Source organism: Zeus faber, assembly GCF_960531495.2.
Source record: "Zeus faber genome assembly, chromosome: 1".
NCBI classification, from domain to species: domain Eukaryota; kingdom Metazoa; phylum Chordata; class Actinopteri; order Zeiformes; family Zeidae; genus Zeus; species Zeus faber.
This window is the reverse complement of record NC_137193.1, coordinates 24,887,059-24,910,915: the sequence shown is the minus strand read 5'-3', so window position 1 is coordinate 24,910,915 and position 23,857 is coordinate 24,887,059. Positions and strand designations below refer to the sequence as shown.

General features: G+C 46.6%; 1 protein-coding gene across 2 annotated transcripts in view; it reads right to left on the bottom strand.

The window, feature by feature from the left end:
• The window catches only part of vps50 (VPS50 subunit of EARP/GARPII complex), a 144,449-nt gene that overhangs the window by 23,490 nt on the left and 97,102 nt on the right, over positions 1–23,857 (bottom strand). For both annotated transcript variants that reach the window (XM_080000449.1, XM_080000450.1), the window contains exon 22: positions 20,665–20,745. In XM_080000449.1, coding sequence (XP_079856575.1) covers positions 20,665–20,745 — 81 coding nt within the window. The remainder of the gene's footprint in view (positions 1–20,664; positions 20,746–23,857) is intronic.

Sequence of the window (23,857 nt, the reverse complement as noted above, 5' to 3'; positions counted from 1 at the left end):
TGTGGCACGGTGGCGCAGTGCATTGCACTGCTGCCTCACAGCAAGAAGGTCCTGGGTTCGATTCCCGCCTGGGGCGCTGTTGGCACCGTGCTCCGGCGGGTTATCTTCCAAAAACAGGAGCCTTTCTGTGTGGAGTTTGCATGTTCTCCCCGTGTTCACATGGGGTTTCCTCCACCTCACGTCAGTAAGGACCCCCACCAAAAACATGCACCCATCATCGTCTGACCAGCGATGGACACTTATCACCTGGTCCCCGGGCGCGTCCACGTATGCTGCCCACTGCTCCTGTCTGTGCCCCCGGAGAAGGACAAGCCAGGATGGGTCAAAGCAGAGGAGCCATTTCACCGGCCACCATCAAGCATGTGCATGTGTGTGTGTGTGTGCAAGCATGTGTTGTGGAGTGTCGTGTGACAATTAAAGACTGTTTCTTTCTTTCTTTAAATTGGTGAGTAATCATGCAAAAAGTTCGGGAAAGTTTGTAGAGACAAATCTGAACCAACACCAAGAGTCCATTGGGAACAGCTGTCTGCCTTACCACGGCTGAGGTGACCTACCATTGTGACCATCAATAAACTGTCAACATTTCACAAAGAAGGATACGTGTACATGTGTATACACTAATGGTACCACCGGTACTTGTGCTGCAAGGCGACAGGCTGCAATGCATTTCAAACCGAGCTCCACTCCAGCTGCAAGGGTGGAGTGGAGCAACGACCGACGACGAGCTGACAGCTTCCTGATGACAAAAAACGTTGAGCAGGTATCAACTTCATGGAAATGAGCAGGGACGAGCACCGGACAATAGCTAAAAGGAGGGAAGATATGCTCTCAATGGAGCTGATCCTTGGAATATGGATGCCCGGACACATGAGTATACGATTTTTTTTTAATGAAAAACATCCCTTGAAGAGGACCTATTATGGTTAAAGAAAACCCACTCAGATCATGCATACTAGCCATTGTAACATCCTCTATACCATCCTGTTCCAAAACAGGATGTTTTTTGGGGGTGGAGCCACACTCCTGAGGCCCTAGTTCTGTGAGTTATCGAGTTTGAGCACAAGTTCTGGGTTCTGTGAGCCAATGGGGTTTTGAGCTTTACTTTGGGTTCCGTTGTATCAAGTACATAAACGTTTACTGATTTCAACTCATCAGTTCACCAAAATCTGTTTGTGAACAAATTTGAGGTGAGAAATAAGCAATCCAGTTGCTGAATCTTCACACAACATTAGATCAACAAGGCCTCCTTCAAAGTTTGTTGCCAACAATGCACGTCGACACCGCATCCGGGACACCACACCGGGGATTTTTTGTTTCATGTCTTCTTCTTCTTTGGGCTGCTCCCGTTAGGTGTCGTCACGGGAGATCATCTGCCTCCAATACCTTCTGTTCTGCGCATCTTCCCCCCTTACACCAACCGTCTGCATGTCCTCCCTCACCACAACCATAAACCTTCTCTTTGGCCTTCCTCTTTTCCTCTTGCCTGGCAGCTCCATCCTCAGCATCCTTCTTCCAATGTCACTCTCATCTCTCCTACACACCTGTCCAAACCATCTCAATCTGGCCTCTCTCACTTTTTCACCAAACTGTCCAACTTGAGCTGTCACTCTAATGTACTCATTCTTAATCCTGTCCATCCTTGTCACTCCCAATGAAAATCTCATCATCCTCAACTCTGCCACCTCCAGTTCAGCCACCTGCCTTTTAGTCAGTGCCACCGCCTCTAAACCGTACAACATGGCTGGTCTCACTACCGTCCTGTAGACCTTCTCCTTCACTCTTGCTGGAACCCTTCTGTCACAGATCACTCTGGACACTCTTCTCCACCCACTCCACCCTGCCTGTACTCTCTTCTTCACCTCTCTCCCACACTCTCTGCTGATTTGGATGGTCGACCCCAAGTACTTGAACTCATTCGCTTCTCCACCTCCACTCCTTGCATTCTCAGCTTTTCGCCGCCTGCCCTCCTATTCAGGCACATGTATTCTGTCTTACTCCTGCTGACTTTCATTCCTCTTCTCTCTCATTCATGGCTCCACTTCTCCAGGCTCTCCTCAACCTGCTCCCTACTCTCCCTACAGATCACAAAGTCATCCGTGAACATCGAAGTCCACAGAGACTCCTGCCTGATTTGATTCCTGAGAGCTGATCCTTGATGCAGATAAAAAATACCTTATTATTATAATTAAAAACACAATTTTTTAGGGTTTTGTTTGGAGAAATTCACAGGGGATCAGGCGCCGCAGCCTCGTCTATAATTTTATGTTTTTTTTAGAAAGAAACACACAACAGAATTGTTTTTTAAATACTTACATTTCCATCGTCTGCATTTTCTTCACTGACAGTTGGTATTAATTCCTCTTTCTTTTAAAAGATTTGTGCTGGTCTCTGTAGCCAGAAACAGGGCACTTCTCATACTTAGCTCTTCGCTTCAATGCTTGTGAGGCCGGTGACGCTCCAGCTGTGGGTGGAGTTACTTGACGGGGGCGGTTCTAATTGTACTGTGTCTCAATGTAGCATTGAGACACACATCTGAACGGCTTGATTCACAACATGTATTCTGAAATAGACCGCTCACTAAAAACTGATTAGGTTCTGTAATTTCTCAGCTTGTGTGTTAGTAGAGCCATCAGAGACCCAAGGGTTAGGGTTAAGTGAGGTTGTTAAGCGAACTGGTCGATAAGGAGGACCTGTGTTATTTCCCTGTAAGGGGGTGTGGCTATTGCGAACGCTAGTGTAGTGAATACTGACTGCGGGAACGAGACTGAGAACGGGGATGAGATGAGATGTATATAGTGTATATAGTATATATAGTGTATATAGTGTATTTAGTGTAAAAAGTGTATTTAGTGTATACACTATAGACACTATATATAGTGTCTATAGTATGTAAAGGGTGATGCTCGATGAGATGCTTGACGCTGAGACGCCACGCACACACACATTTTACACAGTACACAATACAGACTGGTCAGAGAGCTGGTCGTAAGTCCAAATGGTCGTTAAACAGGTAGGTCGTTAAGTGAGGAGTACCTGTTATAGGTCCTTGGGGTAGACGACTGATTCCTAAAATGCAATTCAATTAGTAAAAAGAATAGAAATAAAAGTTTAAAAAAAGTGATTAGCTTTTTTTTAAATCTTTTATTTATAGTTTGTATTCCTACTGTGTATATTATACACAGTAGGAATAGACTATTATGTATATACAGATATGTGCAGTAAAGTGGCATGTGAATAAAGTGAGGTAGTGTGTATGGAGATATACAGTACAGTATACAACAGTATGGCACAGCAATACAGTAACAACGAACAGAACAGCAATACAGCACAGTATGCAGTAACCCAGTACAGTGATACAGTATGCAGTACAGTATGCAACATACAGTTCAGTAAGGCAGTGGGGCCTATGTGTGTGTCTCATTGGGGGCACCTGGTGAGTTCAGCATTGACAGTCCTTAAGGCTTGCGGGAAGAAACTCAGTTTCAGACTCTCTGTTTTCGCTGTGACTGTGGAGGCGCTTGCCAGACCGCAGCAGCTGGAACAGTCCGTTATTGGGGTTGTCAGGATCCTATATGATCCTGCAGGCTCTGCTACTACATCTCCTGGTGTACAAGTCATGCAGGGAGGTGAGACTAGTTCCAGTAGTACGTTCGGCTAAACGCCTGTCCTGAGCAGTACAGTTCCCAAACCAGGCAGTGACGTTGCCTTCAGGATATTCTCCACTGCTCCAGAGTAGAAGGACTTGAGGATCCTCACCAAGATTCTGAATATATTCAGCTGCCTGAGGTGGTAAAGACGCTGCCTCGTCTCTCTCACCAGAGTGTCTGTATGTGTGGTCCATGTTAAGTCCTCCGTGATGCGGAGGTACTTGAAGCTTCTCACCCTGACAACAGAAGTCCCATAAATTACCAACGGTCCGTGCATCCTGGGTTGTAATTCTCTCCTCAAGTCCACAATAGCACCTTAGTTTTGCTTATGTTCAGGAGGAGTCTGTTGTCCAGAGTGACAGGTCAGCCACCTCCTCCCAGTAAGCCTTCTCGTCATCGTCAGTGATGAGGCCCACCACGACGGTGTCGTCAGCAAACTTGATGATGGTGTTGGAGCTGGACCTGGCCAAACAGTCGTTTGTACAAAGAGTACAGGAGGGGGCTGAAGACGCAGCCCTAGGAGGATTCTGTGTCCAGGGTGAAGGTGCTGGATGTGTGCTTCCCCACCCTTACCATCTGGGGCCTGGCTGTGAGGAAGTCCAGGATCCAGGCACACAGCAGAGTGTTCAGTCCTAGCTCCTGCAGCTTAACAGCCAGTCTGGTGGAGACTATGGTGTTGAAAGCTGAACTGTGGTCAATGAACAGCAATCTCACATAGTCCCCTTTCCGGCCATCCAGGTGGGTGAGTGTGCTGTGCAATACTTGGGAGACTGCGTCGTCCGTGGCTCTGTTTGGCCAGTATGCGAACTGCAGCGGGTCAATGGTGCAGGGGAGGGAGGTGCAGATGTAATCCTTAATCAGCCACTCAAAGCACTTAATGACCACCAAGGTGAGGGCCACTGGACGGTAGTCATTCAAGCATGCTGGAGAGGCGATCTTCGGCAACTCTGGCGCAGACAGAGGCCCTAACTGTGCTGGAGAGAAGTGCAGAGCCACTGATCTCCAGACAGTTGATGTCACATTACATTACATTACATTTAGTCATTTAGCAGACGCTTTTATCCAAAGCGACTTACAATTGTTCAATCACCGACGGACGCAGCCATCAGGAGCAATTAGGGGTTAAGTGTCTTGCTCAAGGACACTACAGCATGCTAGCAGGAGGAGCCTGGGATCGAACCAGCAACCTTTAGATTACTAGACCACCAGCTCTACCGCCTGAGCTACCATCGCCTACATGTCCTGATGTTTCTTTCCCCTGTGAGTGCTGGACAACTGACGGAAGCGTATAATGTGTGTGTTTGCCTGTGCGTTGGCAGCCGTTAAGTCGGTGGTGCCACGAGGGGCACCATGCAGGTCTGTGGCGCCGGTTCTGTCAAGTTGCATCATGCCAAGCCACAACCCCCACCACATTCTTAAGGTTAATCCCTCAGCTGCTCGCTGAGAGAGAAAGAGAGCGCGCAGAGAAAGAGAAAAACAACAGTGTGTTTGTGTGGGAGAGAGGAGATAGAAAATATCTGCACGGTTGTGTGAATGACTCGATATCTGTCGGTGCTTGTCGAGTTTAGTCCTGTGTGTGCCCGTCGTTTTAGATATTTACGCTATTTTGTGTAGCCGCATGTGTCATTTCAGGACCGCTGACGCTTTAGTGACTGTGTGTTTTTTGTGCACACATGTGTTTATACAGATGCTTGCTACCAGATTGCCAATGCCGCCAGGGAAATCACCTCGTCTTTGAGTCCCTGTTACAGCAGGGGCCACAGGCAGCCCCTTAACCACACTTGGGGGATTATGGAGAATATCAATGCGCGTGCTCTACGCAAGCAAAAACTTGTACAAACACAAACACACATTTGTGTTGATATATACAGGCGGTTGATAAACTGTCAGTAAGAGGCTTTGACTTCAACAGCACTATTAGCAAACACAGGTTAATAGTTATACACTCATATAGTTTATCACAATGTTCGCCAGAAAAACATCAACAATTAACTCATACGACCGCGATGCACTCATGGATATAAAAATTTCCCTAAACGAACAACTTTGGGACTTTTTATCCATGGGAGCAGAGTGGCCGGCGGAAATCCTACGCGGGAACACTCGCAACAACAACTACAACAGAAATGGAGTCGCTGTTCCACGAGCAGGCCCACGGAGGAAGCACCGAGGTAAACGAGGCGGCATTCGGGTCAGAATGAGGACGCAACCTTACCGTCCACCTCTGCCAAGCATCCTTCTTGCTAACGTCCAGTCCCTGGAGAACAAGATGGATGAACTTCGAGCGAGGATTCAATTCCAGCGAGACACGAGGAACTGTTGCGTCCTCTGCCTGACGGAAACATGGCTGACCCCACTGGTGCCGGATGAAGCCATACGTCCAGCCGAGGCCTTCTCCGTGTTCCGCGGCGACAGAACGGGAGAGTCGGGGAAATCCAAAGGTGGAGGCGTCTGCCTAATGGTAAACAACCGCTGGTGTAACGCCAACAACACCAAATTCCTCTCCCACTCCTGCTCGCCGAACCTGGAACAGCTGACCATACTATGCCGTCCATTTTATCTCCCCCGGGAATTCAGCACGGTCATCATTACAGCCGTTTATATCCCACCGCAAACGGACACCGACGCAGCTCTGTCGGTTCTGTACGATGTGTTGTGCGGATTTCAGAACAGACATCCCGACGCGGCTGTGGTGGTGACTGGGGACTTTAACAGGGCTAACCTTAAAAAAGTTCTGCCGAATTTCCACCAACACATCACGTGTGCCACCAGGGGAGACAGAACTCTGGACCATTGTTACACTCCTTACAAGAACGGATACAAGCCCGTCTCGCTCCCTGCTTTCGGGAAATCAGATCACGCCGCGATCTCGCTGCTTCCTGTTTACAGGCCTCTGATCGCGCGGGATCTGGTGATGACGAGGGAAGTGAAGCGGTGGACGGACCAATCAGAGGCTGTGCTTCAGGACGCTCTGACTGACGTAGACTGGGACGTGTTCCAAACAAGCTCAAGTGACGTCAGCGAGTTTACGTAGGTTGTAGTAAGTTTCGTGGTTACGCTGGCGGATGAAATCGTTCCCACGGTGAAAGTTCGGATATTTCCAAACCAGAAACTATGGGTTGATAAATCCATCCGCTACGCTCTGAATGCGCGCACGGCCGCTTACAACGACGGACTTGTATCTGGTAACATGGACAATTACAAAGCGGCGTCGTACAATCTGCGGAGGGCGGTGAGGGACGCCAAACGGACGTACAGAGAGACCGTGGAGCTGCAGATGGAGCGGGGGGACACAAGACGCTTGTGGGAGGGGCTGCGAACAATAACAAACTACAAGAGCAGCTCCTCCCCAGCCACGAGTGTGGACGCCTCCCTGGCCAACCAACTGAACTCCTTTTATGCGCGGTTCGAGTCTGGCAGCAGCACCGCTAGCTCGCCGGCTAATTGGAGTTACACCGCTGGGGATGAGCGCGCACTCTCAGTGTCCGTGCACGAGGTCAGGAGGGCTTTGATGCGGGTGAACACCAGGAAAGCTGCGGGCTCAGATGGCATATCTGGGCGAGTACTGAAGACCTGTGATAACCAGCTAGCTCCGGTGTTCACCACAATATTCAACATCTAGGGGGCCTATGTGAGAATGCTGTTCATTGATTATAGTTCAGCTTTCAACACCATAGTTCCCACCAGACTGGCTGTCAAGTTGATGGAGCTAGGATTGAATGGTCCGCTGTGCACCTGGATCCTGGACTTCCTCACAGGCCGCCCCCAGGTGGCCAAGGTGGGGAAGTACATGTCAAGCTCCCTCACCCTGAACACAGGATCCCCCCAGGGCTGCGTCCTCAGCCCCCTACTGTACTCCCTGTACACACATGACTGTGTGGCCAGGTCCAGCTCCAACACCATCAACAAGTTTGCTGACGACACCGTGGTCGTGGGCCTGATCACCGACTGCGATGAGAAGGCCTACCGCGAGGAGGTGGCTGACCTGTCACTCTGGTGCCAGGACAACAGCCTACACCTGAACGTCAGCAAAACCAAGGAGCTGATTGTGGACTTTAGGCGTGGATCACAATCGAGGACGCACGCGCCCTTGTGGATTAATGGGACTTCTGTCGATAGGGTGAGCAGCTTCAGATATCTGGGAGTCCACATCACAGAGGACTTAACATGGACTGTTCACACAGACACTCTGGTGAGAAAGGCCAGGCAGCGTCTCTACCACCTCAGGCAGCTGAGGAAATTCCGGGTCTCGGTGAGGATCCTCAAGTCCTTCTACTCTGGAGCAGTGGAGAGCATCCTGACAGGCAACATCACTGCCTGGTTTGGGAACTGTACTGCCCAGGACAGGCGGGCCCTGCAGAGGGTGGTGCGTTCAGCTGAACGTACCACTGGAACTACCCTCCCCCCCTTGCAGGAGCTATACACCAGGAGGTGTAGTAGCAGAGCCCGTAGGATCATGAAGGATCCTCATCACCCCAACAACAGACTGTTTCAGCTGCTGCGGTCAGGCAAGCGCCTCCGCAGTCACACAGCGAGAACAGAGAGACTGAGACGAAGTTTTTTCCCGCAAGCCATTAGAACTGTCAATGCTGACCTCACCAGGGGTCCTAACTGAGCCATACACTAGGCTCCACTACCTACTGTACTGTATGTAGCATACTGTACCGCATACTGTGTCACTGTTCAGGGTTGTTCGTGATGCCGTATTGCTGCGCCGTACTGTTGTATACTGTGCTGTATTATCCCAAACACTACTCCCTCTATTCACATTCACATGCCACTTTAAATGCACATATCTGTATATACATAGGCATATTCCCTCTATCTATTCCATTTTATTTCAACTTATTTTTATTGTATTTTATTCTTTATATTTTTATCTTATTCTATAAGTATTCCACTTACTGTATTACGTTTTAGGAGTCAGTTAGTCGGTCTATTAGAAAGGAATTTTCTACTTTTTATTTTATTTTATTTTTTATTTTTTCCTAGGACATATTGTGTGCTATCACCGGGTGCGTTGCATTACATTTCACTGCATATATGTATGGAAGTATGTATATGTATGTGACAAATAAAAAATCTTGAATCTTGAATCTTGAATCTGATTAGCCACAACATTAAAACGACTCAAGTGAATCACATTGCTCATTTCGTTTCATTGGCACTTGTTAAAGGGTGGGATATATTAGGCATCAAGTCAACCAAGTTCTTGAAGTTGATGTGTTGGAAGCAGGAAAAATGGGCAAGCATAAGGATCTGAGCGACTTTGACAAGGGCCAAATTCTGATGGCTAGACGACTAGGTCAGTGCATCTCCAAAATGACAGGTCTTGTGGGGTGTTCAGTGTTGGCTATGATAATGTTGGCTAAGTTCATGCTGGCTATGATAGAACAGTGTCAGAACACACAGTGCATCAGAGCTTGCTGCGTATGGGGCTGCGTAGCCGCAGACTGGTCAGAATGACCATGCTGACCCCTGTCCACCGCTGAAAGCACTTACAATGTGCATGTGAGGGTCAGAACTGGACCATGGAGCAATAGAAGAAGATGGCATGGTATGATGAATCATGTTTTCTTCTACATCATGGGGTTGGCCGGGTTTAGGGGCAGATCCATGGGGGTCCCACCTCGCAACTTACAGGCCTTAAAGGATCTGCCGCTAACGTCTTGGTGCCAGATATCACAGAACACCTTCAGAGGTCTTGTGAAGTCCATGCCTCAACGGGACAGAGTTGTTTTGGCGGCATGAGGGGGAGCTACACAATATAAGTGGTTATTAGTGGTGGTTTTATTGTTGTGGCCAATCGGTGTTTGCACGCACACAGGCATGCACGCAGCAAGCTGAGATGCACTGTGTGTTCTGACACCTTTCTATCGTAGCCAGCATTAACTATTTTGGCAATTTGTGCTCAAGTAGCTCTTCTGTGGGATCGCACCAGACGGGCTAACCTTCTCTCCCCACCTGCATCAAAGAGCCTTGGGCGCCCATGACCCTGTTTCCGGTTCACAGGTTGTCCTTCCTTAGACCGCTTTTGGTAGGTACTAACCTGGCTTGGGCGATCGTGCAGAATTCCCATTGGTGGAGGGGCAGAAATTGGCGATTGGAATTTTATCAGGGGCGCAAGCGTGCGCACCATGGGGTTCACGCATGCATAGAACGTAATGTTATGTGGCAAATGCGGTCTCCCCATTCCAGAAGTGCAAGATTCATTATTTACAAGTAAAGTATTTACACAAATATGTCCAGTTTTTACTAAATGAAGTCCTATGACAACCGAAAGCAACGGGGAGACGCGTGTCCCGCTAGTGGGGACGCAAGGTTTTTTTTGGAACAGTATGGAGTACCCCGAGTACCCCATCGACCCCATGGTGCCCTTCTTATCAGGTGCGCTTTTTTATTTTTTAATAAATGGGTGTCGAGGTAGCGGATTTTCAGGGCCGGAAATGAGGAGCACCTCATGAATCTCGAACCTTGGTGCACCTGCGATGTGCGCACAGCAGCTCCGCTGTGCTGCTCCGTCTGCCCAGGGCGGTAAAATGCCTAGAACCGGAGCTGGGGGTACATGTGCATTTTCTTTTTTTTTTGAGCACCCGCCCCTAAAAGTCTCTGAATGGGACTGTAGAGGGAAAGTGAGACCTGAACAGTAGTTACTGGACAGCTCTGAGCGGAGAGGGGGAAATTATCCACCCCCTCTCTCCCTCTTCCCCCCTTTCTCCGCTCCAGTTTCAGAACACGGTAAACTGCACTTAGACCATTTAAATTCTCTGATTCTGGCGGATAAAAAAACCAAAACATTGATCGATGGATGATTTAATGATTTAATTGTAAATCGGCCCAAGCCTGGAACTAACCTCCGTATACTGGGAAGACCCCACAAGACCTGCTGTTTTGGAGAGGCTTTGACCCAGTCTTCTAGACATCACAATTTGGCCCTTGTCAAAGTTGCTCAGATCCTTATGCTTGCCCATTTTTCCTGCTTCCAACACATCAACTTCAAGAACTGACTGTTCACTTGCTGCCTAATATATACCATCCCTGGACAGGTGGCATGGGAATGAAATGAACAATTTTCTTCACTTCACCTGTCAGTGGTTTTAACGTTGTGGCTGAACGGTGCGTTACTTTGTTTTTCATTTATTCAGTAAAACACTTAAAGCAAGGAACTTTTGCCCATGGTCTTAAATGAAAACGACATTCAAGATGTCCAATGTAAAATATACAAAATATTCAATACTCAATTGTTAATTTAAAGTGCAATATGAGGCATGCCTGATACCTTCTTGCTCATGGTAGTGAAAGAAAAAATATGATTAGATCCACCTCCAGTAGCTAAATTTAATTTAAATAAGTAACCAATATCATGTTCAATTCCTCACGCTCATAACAAACTAAACTTCATGAAAATCGGTTCAGAATTAAGCGAGTTACAGTGGATTTTGTAGCCGGAAGCAAAGTCAGCATCTCCCAATACACGTTGTATTTGTTTACTAGCAGCCCTTGACCACTCCAATATGGCGGACGCGCAGATGCAGAGCGGCGACACACTGCAGCTTATTTACGACACGTTGTAAAGTAGCAGCAAGCAGGCAAACCATCCATTGCGCTGCCTTGCGTATCTCTCTTGTCCATCTTCTTTTCACTGCAACTCTGCATCCAGATTTATGGATTACTTTAAAAAGTAACAGTGGCAGTGCATATTTTAAAAAGGCACACGACTTGATCCATGACTTTCACTAAAGAGTGCGTATCATGGATCGTACCTTGTGCACCTTTTTCCGATCAGCGAGTCCCTCAAATTCAATTTCAACATTGAAATTTTTTCGAGGTAACAAAGGAAAACGTGAAAACACTACCGGCGGAGGGGGTTTCGAAAAAAGTAATTTGGAGACTGGCGGAGAGGAAGTGAGGTGAAAACAGGGGGATGTGGCTCTCCCCCACTCATCTCTACACCCCGGAGCTCCAGTGCATCCCAGAGCTGCTTCCTACCCGAGTCATTGAGATGGAGATGGAATCTTGCTGCCGGCCAAGCGGGACCCGTGTAATTATCACCACCGTGGATGTGGAATTGAAACAGTCCAGACGCCGAAACCGGGGGGGAATCAAACCGCCGACGAATTGAAATTCAGCGTGCAATTAACTTTCATAATGTGTTTACAAATGAGGTCTACCCCCGCCGCAATCTCTTGTGTGTGTGTGTGTGTCTACACATACGCACTTTTCTGTGAACTTACCCGTGTAAACGTATGAGGACTTGTACACCACACGCCCCCACATCTAATAAGTCATAATAAGAGTGTGGAAATTGGAAATGAATAGTAATAAATTCATGACAAACCCACATTAGGACCGGAAATGAATGCTCCATTGTTGTCACGCAACTACATAGACTCGCAACTAAGTCATGCTAATACCCCAAAGAACAGAAATTATTAATGAAGCCTTAGTATGTTTATCCATCAGTGTGTGTGTGTTTATATTACAGCACCGATTTGAAAGAGGTGGGTGAAGGAAGCACGTTGAGCAATGAAAAAGGTCTAAAAAGAAAGAACTGGGATTCTCTACGAACAATGAATGATTTTCTGAGATGAGCTAAAATAGTTTTGTGTATGGGAACACGAGTCCAAAAGCTTTTTGCCAATACATGAGGGAAAGACAGGGAGCCGTAAAAAAACAAACAAAAAAACCCCCCAAAAAATAAAACACAGGACTGAGTTCTTCTCCTGAGATGTTGTAAACAGCTCGTAATCAGAGAGGCTGCGATGGCCGCAGTGACATCATTACAGCCCGTTGAAGTTTGTGTGCGTATGTGTGTGCGTTAAAGAGCATGTTCTCCTGTACGAATCTTCTCACAATCATGATCAAACGCACGCAAACACACACACACACACACACACACACTGATTCTCACACACACACTCCCAACACACTCCTCCCCCCGCTGTGTCTTTCTGCGCTGCTGCCCTTCATACCTTGACCGCCCTCACCACTGTTGGGGTGTCTGTCTACTGCCGGCGTACACTTGGTCGTGCCGCTCCGAGGAGGCACGTACTTGCCCCCCAGACGTGCCACCGAGCGCCGAACCGGACAGACAGTGCTTTCCTGACATTTGGAAAGCGGCTGACAGCTCGTCTAGCCCCAAAGTCTGCTGAGGTCTATATAGCCGCTATGCTGCCCGGCCCTTCGATGCGTAAAAAGCTGCTCAGGGCGAAGTAAAGTGATGTTTGTGGAAATATGTGACCGGTTTAAAATCATTCACAAACTCTACTGTTTTTTCTTCTACTGCAAAGAACAAATGAGTTTTCCGCCTTGAGGGGTGTGCGTTATGACGATCGTGAGCGATTAAAATGTCTCCACGATCTGCCTTTACAGAGAGATCGTTAGTATCGTGCTGCAGTGCACATTCCACTTTGGCAATAACATGAACAGCCAAGCATGGACTTGGTATGTTGCCCCCTTGGGGCACAAATTTAAATCGCAGAAAAATAAATTAAATTTAAGGCGGAGCTCGCAGCTCAAGCCTCTATATTTATTTCTTTATTTTTTATCCGATTTAAAATGCATCCAAAATAGGAAAACAAGCGATTTAGGAGTAACTTCAATGGGAAATAACATTACACAAAATGTATTTACAGATTTTGCTAGTGACAAAGGAGCCTGACTCCATCAGTTATTCACACTGTAGCCATCTCGTAATGAGGCTAATCACATCGTATGCGAGCTACTACGGCTAAATGTATATATACTAATTAATCTCATTCGGATATACCCCCTGAAATGCATCATCTCGTAAAGTTACCAAATATGTTTACCAACTAGAGATGCACCAACTGCAATTTTCTTGGCTGATCCTGATTTCAGATTTTGTTCAAAGTCTGACCTGCCGATTCCAATTGTGGCCGATTCAGATTTTTATTCAATTGTCTGGTTCCTCATAAACCGTTGACTGTTAAATATCTGTTACCGTATTTTCCGCACTATAGGGCGCACTGGATTATAAGGCGCACTGTCAATGAATGGTCTATTTTCGATCTTTTTTCATATATAAAGCGCACCGGACTATAAGGCGCATTGTAAGTGAAACAAAACAGTCAGATAAGTCAGTCAGTCAAACTTTATTAAACGTGTTCACAATAACTCTCAACATTGTTCAAACGTTAATGAGCGTATTCACAATAACTCCCAACCTTGTTCAGTTGAAACACGTAAAAAAAACAGTCTGATACCAAACGTTAGCGTATTCACAATAACTCTCAAAATTCAGTTATAACATGTAAAATACAACACAATACACTCACTTTTTCAGTTCATTCCTGGTCCACAAATCCCTCAAATTCTTCATCTTAAGTGTCCGAGTTTAACAGTTGGGCAATTACGGCATCCAGAATGCCCGGATCCCTCTCGTCATTATCCGAGTCAGTGTCATTGCTGTTACCTGGCAGTTCAGTAATGATTTCGGCCTTCGTGAAAGCTCGGACCACAGTTGAGACTGATACCTTAGCCCAGGCATCCACGATCCATTGGCAGATAGTAGCGTAAGTCGCCCGGCGCTGTCTCCCTGTCTTGGTGAATGTGTGTTCGCCTTCTGTCATCCACTGCTCCCACACAGCTCGCAGTTTAACTTTAAACGCCCTGTTGACACCAATATCTAGCGTCTGGAGTTCTTTAGTTAATCCACCTGGAATGATGGCAAGCTCCGAATAAGTTTGCTTCACTTGGTTTTTGACAGCATCGGTGAGATGGGCGCGCATGGAGTCGCAGATCAATAGGGATGGAGATTTGTGGAAAAAGTCTCTTGACGTAAATTTCTCTCAGCCACTCACTCATCTTTTCCTCGTCCATCCAGCCCTTCAGATTAGCTTTGATGATGACGCCGGCTGGAAACTTTTCTTTTGGCAAAGTCTTCCTCTTGAAAATGACCATGGGCGGAAGTTTCTGGCCATTAGCCTGGCAACTGAGAACTACAGTGAAGGATGACTTCTCGTTCCCTGTGGTGCATATAGACACTGTCTGGACCCTGTTTTCTCCACAGTGTGGTTCACGGGGATATCAAAGGTGAGGGGAACCTCATCCATGTTGGTGATGTGCTCTGGCCGGATCTTCTTTTCAGTGATCTTGTTTTTGCAGTATGCGCGGAAAGTGGCCAGCATTTCTTCGTAATCTTTTGGCAGTTGGTGCGAGACGGTAGTTTGTGTGCTGATGGAGAGATTACGTCTTCTCATAACACGAAAGCACCAAGAAGGAACGCCTCGAAAGTCATTGATATCCATGTCCCGTGCTAACGCTGTTGCCTTCAGTCGAATAGAGACTGTAGAGACGCTTCTACCTGCTGCTCTCTGTTCAAAAACCCCACCCTCAATTTTGTCCACTAACTGTGGCCATCTCGCTTTGTTCTCTCGGAAACTCTGTGTGGCGCAGGTCATCTTCTTGCTTCCTCCACTTCATTACCATTGATTCATTAATGTTGAATTCTCTCGCAGCTGCTCTATTCCCATGTTCTACTGCGTGACTGATAGCCTTGAGTTTGAAGTCCGCGTCGTAAGCACACACACACTGTAATATTATGGTGAAGCACAGTATGTATAACTCCGCGACGCTCCTGACTACGGTAGCCGTAATGCTGCAAGCGGTGCGGCTTTGTAGTTTACCAAAGTCGTACTAAAACATGTTGACAGAGCGCCGTGTACCACACAAAATCGCTTCGAGGTCAGTCAGCACAACCAGAATTAATCCATATATAAGGCGCTCCAGATTATAGGGCGCACTGTCGTTTTTTAAGAAAATTAAAGGCTTTTAAGTGTGCCTTATAGTCCGGAAAATACGGTACATTGTCGTCCGATCTCTTTGAGTTTATATCCGTGATCGGAGAAATCAAATTTTCTTATCATTTGGTCTCAGTGGGTATATCTGCTGTACGTCAATGAAAAAGACATCGCCTGATCTGATCACGTGATAGGACAGCTGCACATACGGAATACCACTGCAATTTTCAGTTACCACAATAGGGAGATTGCTGATTTTGACACTGTGTGTTAATTATTGTTCATTATTCACTATGGAACAATAATAGAACATGAAACTGTGCCTGATTTCCAATAAAATACAACAAGGAACGGTCACTGAGTTCCAATAAAACAGAATATGGAACTGTCACCAAGTTTCAGTATAATGCAACCTTATGTAACCTTATTGAGGTTTAGTAGGACACAATGTGTATGTATAATTAACAGAGAAATGTCCAGTTCAAACTTCATATGAAAGTCTCTTCGACTTTTAAGTGCAAATATACATTTATATTATATTTATATGGTACTTGCCATTTCAAAATAAATTGTAGTCATTGCAAAAAAAAAGGTCATGTAATAAATGGCCGTCTCTTCTCACTCTTGTTCACTGGAAGTCTTCCTTGACTCACTGTGCATTAAACCAACTGAATCAGATCAAACGACTCATTTTACCGAATGATTCGTCAGGAACAGAGTCTCAAAAAAAGAGTTGAATCTTTCATCACAAGCGGCGCTCCGCTGTGACGGAGCTCTGCTACTACACCTCCTGGTGTATAAGTCCTGCAGGGAGGGGTGAACGCACCACTCTCTGCAGGGCCTGCCTGTCCTGAGCAGTACAGTTCCCAAACCAGGCAGTGATGTTGCCTTCAGGATGCTCTCCACTGCTCCAGAGTAGAAGGACTTGAGGATCCTCACCGAGACCCGGAATTTCCTCAGCTGCCTGAGGTGGTAAAGACGCTGCCTGGCCTTTCTCACCAGAGTGTCTGTTTGTAAAGTCCATGTTAAATCCTCTGTGATGTGGACTCCCAGGTACTTGAAGCTGCTCACCCTGTCGAGAGAAGTCCCATTAATCACCAAGGGCGCATGCGTCCTCGGTTGTAATCCTCGCCTAAAGGCCACAATCAGCTCCTTAGTTTTGCTGACGTTCAGGTGGAGGCTGTTGTCCTGGCACCAGAGTGACAGGTCAGCCACCTCCTCGCGGTAAGCCTTCTCATCGCCGTAGGTGATCAGGCCCACAACAAGGGTGTTGTCAGCAAACTTGATGATGGTGTTGGAGCTGGACCTGGCCACACAGTCATGTGTACAGGGAGTACAGTAGGGGGCTGAGGACGCAGCGCTGGGGGGGGATCTTGTGTTCCAAGTGAGGGAGCTGGACGCAGTGGAGTATTCAGTCCAAGCTCCTTCAGCTTGACAGCCAGTCTGGTGGGGACTATGGTATTGAAAACTGAACTATAATCAATGAACAGCAATCTCACATAGGCCCCCTTCCGGCCATCCAGGTGCGTGAGCGTGGTGTGCAGTACCTGGGAAACCGCGTCATCCGTGGATCTTTTCTGCTGGTACGTGAACCACAACGGGTCCAAGGTGCGGGGGAGGGAGGTGCAGATATAATCCTTAATTAGCTTCTCAAAACATTTCATGGCCACCGAGGTGAGGGCCACCGGACAGTAGTCATTCAGGAAGGTAGGAGAGGCGATCTTCGGGACAGGAACGACCTGGACCTCTTGAAGCAGGACGGGACCACTGATTCAGCCGAGGAGATGTTGAATATTGTCGTGAACACTGCGGCTAGCTGGTTAGCACAGGTCTTCAGTACTCGCCCAGAAATGCCCGCTCGCCCGCAGCTTTCCTGATGTTCACCCGCATCAGACGTCATGGTCTGACACTGAGAGTGCGCGCTCATCCCCAGCGGTGTAACTCCAATTAGCTGGCGACCTAGCGGTGCTGTTGCCAGACTCGAATCGTGCATAAAAGGAGTTCAGTTCGTTGGCTAGGGAGGCGTCCATACTCGTGGCTGGGGAGGAGCTGCTCTTGTAGTTTGTTATAGTCTGCAGTCCCTGCCACAAGCGTCTGGTGTCCCGTTGCTCCATCTGTAGCTCCACAGTCTCTCTGTACATCTGTTTAGCGTCCTTCACCGCCCTCCACAGATTGTATGACGCCGCTTTGTAATTGTCCATATTTCCGGGTACAAGACCGTCGTTGTAAGCGGCCGTGCAAGCATTCAGAGCGCAGCGGATGGATTTATCGAACCCATGGCTTCTGGTTTGGAAATATCCGAACTTTCACCGTGGGAACTATGCTGTCCGCTACCGTAGCCATGAAGCTCACCGCTACAGCTTCACAGTCACTTGAAATGAATGGAACATGTCCCAGTCGACGTCAGTCAGAGCGTCCTGAAGTGCAGCCTCTGATTGGTCCGTCCACCGCTTCACTTCCCTCGTCACCACCAATTCTCGCGCGATCAGAGGCCTGTAAACGGGAACCAGCAAAATCGTGGTGTGATCTGATTTCCCGAAAGCAGGGAGCGAGACGGTCTTATATCCGTTCTTGTACGGTGTGTAGCAATGGTCCAAAGTTCTAGCTCTAAACTAACGCCAAGCAGGCAGAACTTTTTTAAGGGTCGCCCTGTTAAAGTCCCCAGTCACCACCACAGCCGTGTCGGGATGTTTGTTTTGAAATCCGCACAACACATCATACAGGTCCGACAGTGCTGTGTTGATGTCCGCTTGCGGTGGGATATAAACGGCTGTAATGATGACCGTCCTGAATTCCCGGGGGAGATAAAATGGACGGCATAAGATTGTCAGCTGTTCCAGGTTCGGCAAGCAGGAGCGGGAGAGAGACTTGGTGTTGTTGGGGGGGCACCAGCGGTTGTTTACCATGAGGCAGACGCCTCCACCTTTGGATTTCCCCGATTCCCCCGATCTGTCGCCGCGGGGCACGGAGAAGGACTCGGCTGAATGAATGGCTTCATCCGGTACCAGTGGGTTCAGCCATTTCTCCGTCAGGCAGAGGACGCAACAGTTCCTTGTGTCCCGTTGGAATGGAATCCTCGCTCGAAGTTCATCCATCTTGTTCTCCAGAGACTGAACGTTGGCAAGAAGGATGCTTGGCAGAGGTGGACGGTAAGGTTGCGTCCTCATTCTGACCCGAATGCCGCCTCGTTTACCACGGTGCTTTCTCCGTGGGCCCACTTGTGGAACAGCAGCTCCATTTTTGTGTTGTTGAGAGTGTTCGTGCGTAGATTTTCAGTCGGCCACTCTAGTTCCACAGATAAAAAGTCCCAAAGTTGTTCTTTTAGGGAAGTTCTTATATCCACGAGTGCATTGCGGCCGTAAGAGATAACTGCCGATGCTTTTTTGGCGGACATTATGATGAAAAAACGGAAAAAAATACTAAAATGTGCAAAGTCGACCGGAGCGGCGGCGCAGGCGACCGCAAGGGGCCGCGCCACTATCGCAGATCATTACGGTAACATTACATAACATTACGGTCACATTTTTGTCCTTATTACTCCCCCACTTCCCATTTTACCTCAGCAATGCAGCGTCAGCGGATAATAAAGTAGCGCTGCGCTCAGTGCCCTGCGTATCAGTGGATGTTGAGTGAGTGAGAGGGAGGGGAACAGAACCACAAGCACAAGGTCGTAGCATCTGGTGCAATCCGAGGTCCAATTTTTTTTTTTGCGTAGTTTCAGCCGGCATTTGGTACCTGCGTATTCTGCCCAAGAATTGCATGGTTGGTACACAAAATGCATGCAGGTCGGCAGGTCTGAAGTCCACACTATACAAACTGACTCTAATAGTCTTATCTTCTATGACAAAAAAAAGGATGAAATGGACTGACAAACAGCAAACAAATACAAGGAATAACTGCATAAAGTATGGTTTTTAGAACAAAAAAATTCTGAAGGTCATTCCAGCAGCACCCTAGCACGATTTAGTTTGGAGTTTCACAAACAAGAAAGGAATAAGACAATTTTGATTTGTGTGCTTATATAGCTTCCATGTCGAGAGAATTCAAATGATTGATATTGGAGAGAGAGAGAATAAAGCGCCACATGTGAGTTATGGAGTGACGGAAAGAGAAAGTGAGGGTTTCTGAGCTGGGTCAGCTCCCGTCTCCCGACATTCAAATTACATCAAAGATGCCCATCATCAAGTGTTCTGAGACTGGGCCACAATGATGTGACTGACATCCACGAATTCTTTGATCAAATTAAATCTCTTGAAAGGACTCGAAAGGAAAAGAAAAAAAGAAAAAGAAAGAGAAAGAATTTATTATTTCCCTCTGTTCCCTATCTCTAGTCCAAGGCACACTTAGAGGAGTAAATGTTCTGGGAGGCGTCCATTAACACTTAATCATGCCACGATCGCGCTCGGGGGATTGGCTCATTCGTTTATCTTTATCTATTCTCACTGAGCCTGTCTAAACGGGAGCAACTAAGTGTGGCAAAGCAAAATGCTCATAAAGAGCCCCTGCCACCCCTGAACACCCGGCTAGCCAAACAGCAGGACGGGACTACATGCTGACCATGGGGCCGAGTTGTCTCATGGGAATGTTTTTTGTTCAGAAACGGACGATTTTTTTCAACTGTGTTTTGAAAAACAAAAACAAAGGGAGATACAAGATTGAAAACAATGAGCGATAGCGCTTTAAAATAAACAACTAACAGAGAGAGAGATAGAGAGAGAGAGACTGTCACCATCCAGTGAGAGCGGCCATATTCAGTGCTAACGGCGGCTGCCGGCCATATTCAGCGCTAATGGCTGCCTTCTGGACATGCACACAAATAAGCACAGTCACATGCGCCAGTGGACTTTTACAGACAACACGTGTACGCTGTGTGTGTGTGTGTGTGTGTGTGTGTGTGTGTGTGTGTGTGTGTGTGTGTGTGTGGTTGTGTGGTTGTGTAGTGAAAGAGGAGGGGAGAGCGGTGACCAGCGAAGAGATATTGATGACCCATAATGCATTTTGCGGCCACACACTGTGGCGCGGGCACCATCCACTATAAGACCACACGCACATGGTCCAAATGGACAGACAGCGAGCCAGGAAAATAACAGAGAGTGGAATTTTTTTTTTAAGTCAGCGAGAGAGAAAGAGAAAAAAGGGGCCAAGTAAGGAAAAAAAGTGACACAAAGAAATAGCAAACGCACATTTGAAAGACTGAGTTAGAGGAGCGAGAGCAAGAGTGAGAGCGAGAGAGAGAATAGGAGGTACAACCTTACCATGTCAATGAGGCTCTCTTGGATGCGGTTCAGCGTGGTTCTCAGCCTGCTGCTGATAAGACCCAGACCAGATGACTCATACTGCAGGAGAGACACACACACACACACACACACACACACACACACACACACACACACACACACACACACACACACACACACACACACACACAAAGTTACTTTCTGTAGTGTGCATTCATCACAACACACAATGGAATGTAATTGCAATTCCATGTTTAAGACAAAATAAATCCCACGCCAAACACTTGTGGGGGGGGGGGGGGTTAAGGGGTCTAATAAGCAACTTACAAAGAACTAAACGAGTTGACATTAAGGAGGATGAGTAGTGGGAGAAGGATGGTGTGGAGAGGATCAACACAAGATGTCCCAATGCGTCAGACGTTGAGGTGTGCTTGGTGGCACCCCACACACAGCTCCAGCACTTTCATTCAAGCACACTTCAAGTGTCTTAGTCGTATTTGGACATCCACGAGGCGTGGACGGCCTAGTGCGCTAGCTATTGGCAAAGCCTTTAAGAGGCCCAATCTTACCAAGCAAGTAGGGCCCACCACCCTGGCAGTGCCTGCCTCTCTGGAGCCCTGAGAGGGCAAAGATGGACTAGGGATGGGCTACAGAAGACAAAATGGCGAGCAGAAAGGAAAGTAATAAAGACAAAAAAACAGCTCAAATCAAACTTACAAGAAATCAAAGACCAAACAAAAAACTAGGGCTAGGTAAAAAAAAAAAAAAAAAAGACAAGAACATTTTAATATCAATAATATTGATATTAAAATGTTGTCGTTCTTTTTTTTTCTATTTGTTTGTCAGTTTGGAAGTTATGCAACCCTTTTCCCCATAAACTGCAAGGACTGTATTTGTTCCATTAAAGGTGCGGTGTGTAGGATTGAGTTGTGTCTAGCAGTGAGGTTGCAGATCGCAACCAACTAAATACCCCTCCCCATGGTGGCCGCGAAACCAGCGAAAAGTCTTTACTTGGTCCGTTTTGGGGTATTGTACAAACATAGCGGTGCACCATGCCAGCCGGCGTCCGTGGAAGCGCACCTGCTCCCTATGTGGATAAAAATGGCTCATTCTAAGGTAACGCCAAAACGATGATTCCTTTTTTCACAGAATTATACACTTTAAAACATACTTGTGAATATTATATTCCATTTCTTCCAAGTATGTTCTGTAAATTCTACACAACTTCCCTAAATATTTCATCATGTGGTATACTGAAAAGTTGTTAGCAAGTTCATTGTGTATATGATGAGTATGTCAATGTACCGATATAGAAATGTCTCACTCCGTTCCCCTCAATCTTATCAACATTGGATTGAATCGATAATGAACCGATCATTTGTATGAAAATCAAATACAATTGTGAGATCCTACCTGCCCAATACCCAGCCCGACAAAAAACATTTGAAAAATATACCAGACAGAGGAGAAAAAACAATAATGACTGACTTTTTCAGACCAGTGGGTACAGCATGCACACAAACTGATGGCCCTGTGTTAATGTTGGCGTCCAACACCTGATGACCAGCTTCAGGCTCAGTGAAATACTAATGATGATGATCAATCATCAGCAGCTTGGGAAAACATAGATAGTATAAACAGTGCAAATGTCTTTCAGCGACCAAGCCGCCGTGATTTTTTTTGGGGACTCAGGGTCCAATCGCTCTCGACATAACAGGACTAAATGCATGTTAAGTTTTATCTTTTGTGCTTTAACTCCATAAAAGTGGTCCCAAAGGCGATAACACCAGATTGAATGATAAAGTGAAGCGAAAGACAAGAAAAAGCCGGGCTGACTGCAAGCCAAGAATGAGGGGAAATAGGCTGACGATGTGCGGATTTGTCCCGCTGTCCCTGGTGTTTCAGGGAGCTGATATTGATTTCTTAATACACAGCAGAACTGTGCATTTCTATGCTATAGGAATTACTTCTCATGTTAATTTGTTTTCAAACACATCAAAGCTGAACTGACCTTTTAAACTTCTGAAATATAAAAAAAATAATAATGTGCATTATTGCAGTTATGATAGTAACTTGTTCTTTAAATTAATTAGAAATTTGCATTTCCCATCAAAGGATATATACTGGGTTCATTTGAAGAATAGCTGGCTGAATCCACGATTCTGTAGTTGGATCTAGTTTTACACACCACTTAATAAGTATGTACATATTAAATATCAATGTGACAAGCTTTTAATATCTCACTGTGATGTGTTAAGCCAAGGCATTTGTTCCTCTAGAAACACTGAGTTGCAGAATTTTAGAAGGGAATAAATGGGTGATTCTGCTTGTTGTTCTGGTCTCCTCAGTAATGTCACTTCAAGAACTTGAAGAGTGCAGCCCGATTCGACCAAACTCTCACGTTAGAGTAAACAAGGGAGAAATTATGCAGCGAGAAGCGGTCGACGGAAGTGGCTCTTCAGAGCTTTAGAAAAGGGTGGTGAAACGGCATCACCTTAGGGTCAGGGTGCTCATTCAAGCACAGCATTTTAAAGCTGGAATGTAATTTCAGCTGAAATACACCAAGGGTGAACTTAGAGCTGAAATACACCAAGGGTGAACTTAGAAGTGAGAAATCCATTGCATTGTCTGTGTTGGGTGGATTATGCTGCACGTCAGAGAATTTCAGTCATAACTCACTTTCTTTTCTTGAAAGTACACACATTAAATTGGTCACTTGAGATGGTGATGATTCTTGAGAATAATAGTCCAGATCGAAAGTTTACCGAGCACAACTAGCTACAATGTTATATAGAATTCTCTTTTTGTCCGTGCCGGATCTTTGCGTTCTTGGCCACTGCCACCAACAATGGAAACAGCATATAGAGGAGCACATGCATGACGCAAATACATTTAAGTTCTGTTTCTTTAAGTGCCAATTAAAAATGGCTAAAATATGGGATTTCTTCCTTGGGAATTCAATGGCAACAACTGCTCTTTTTGTACAATATCTGACAATATACAGTATATCAGACACACGCTACTTTACAGTAACTGTGCATGTCAGGAGATGGAGACAAAATAAGTGGTTTTGCGATTTGACTCAACCCCATTGGCAGACAGGTGTCTGTCCAGGGACACCACAGCTCCTGTAAAACCTCCCACTACTGCTCCCGTTGTTGCAACTTGTGTGTCTGATGACTTCTCGTTTCTGTCTGCCTCCCCCGTCTCT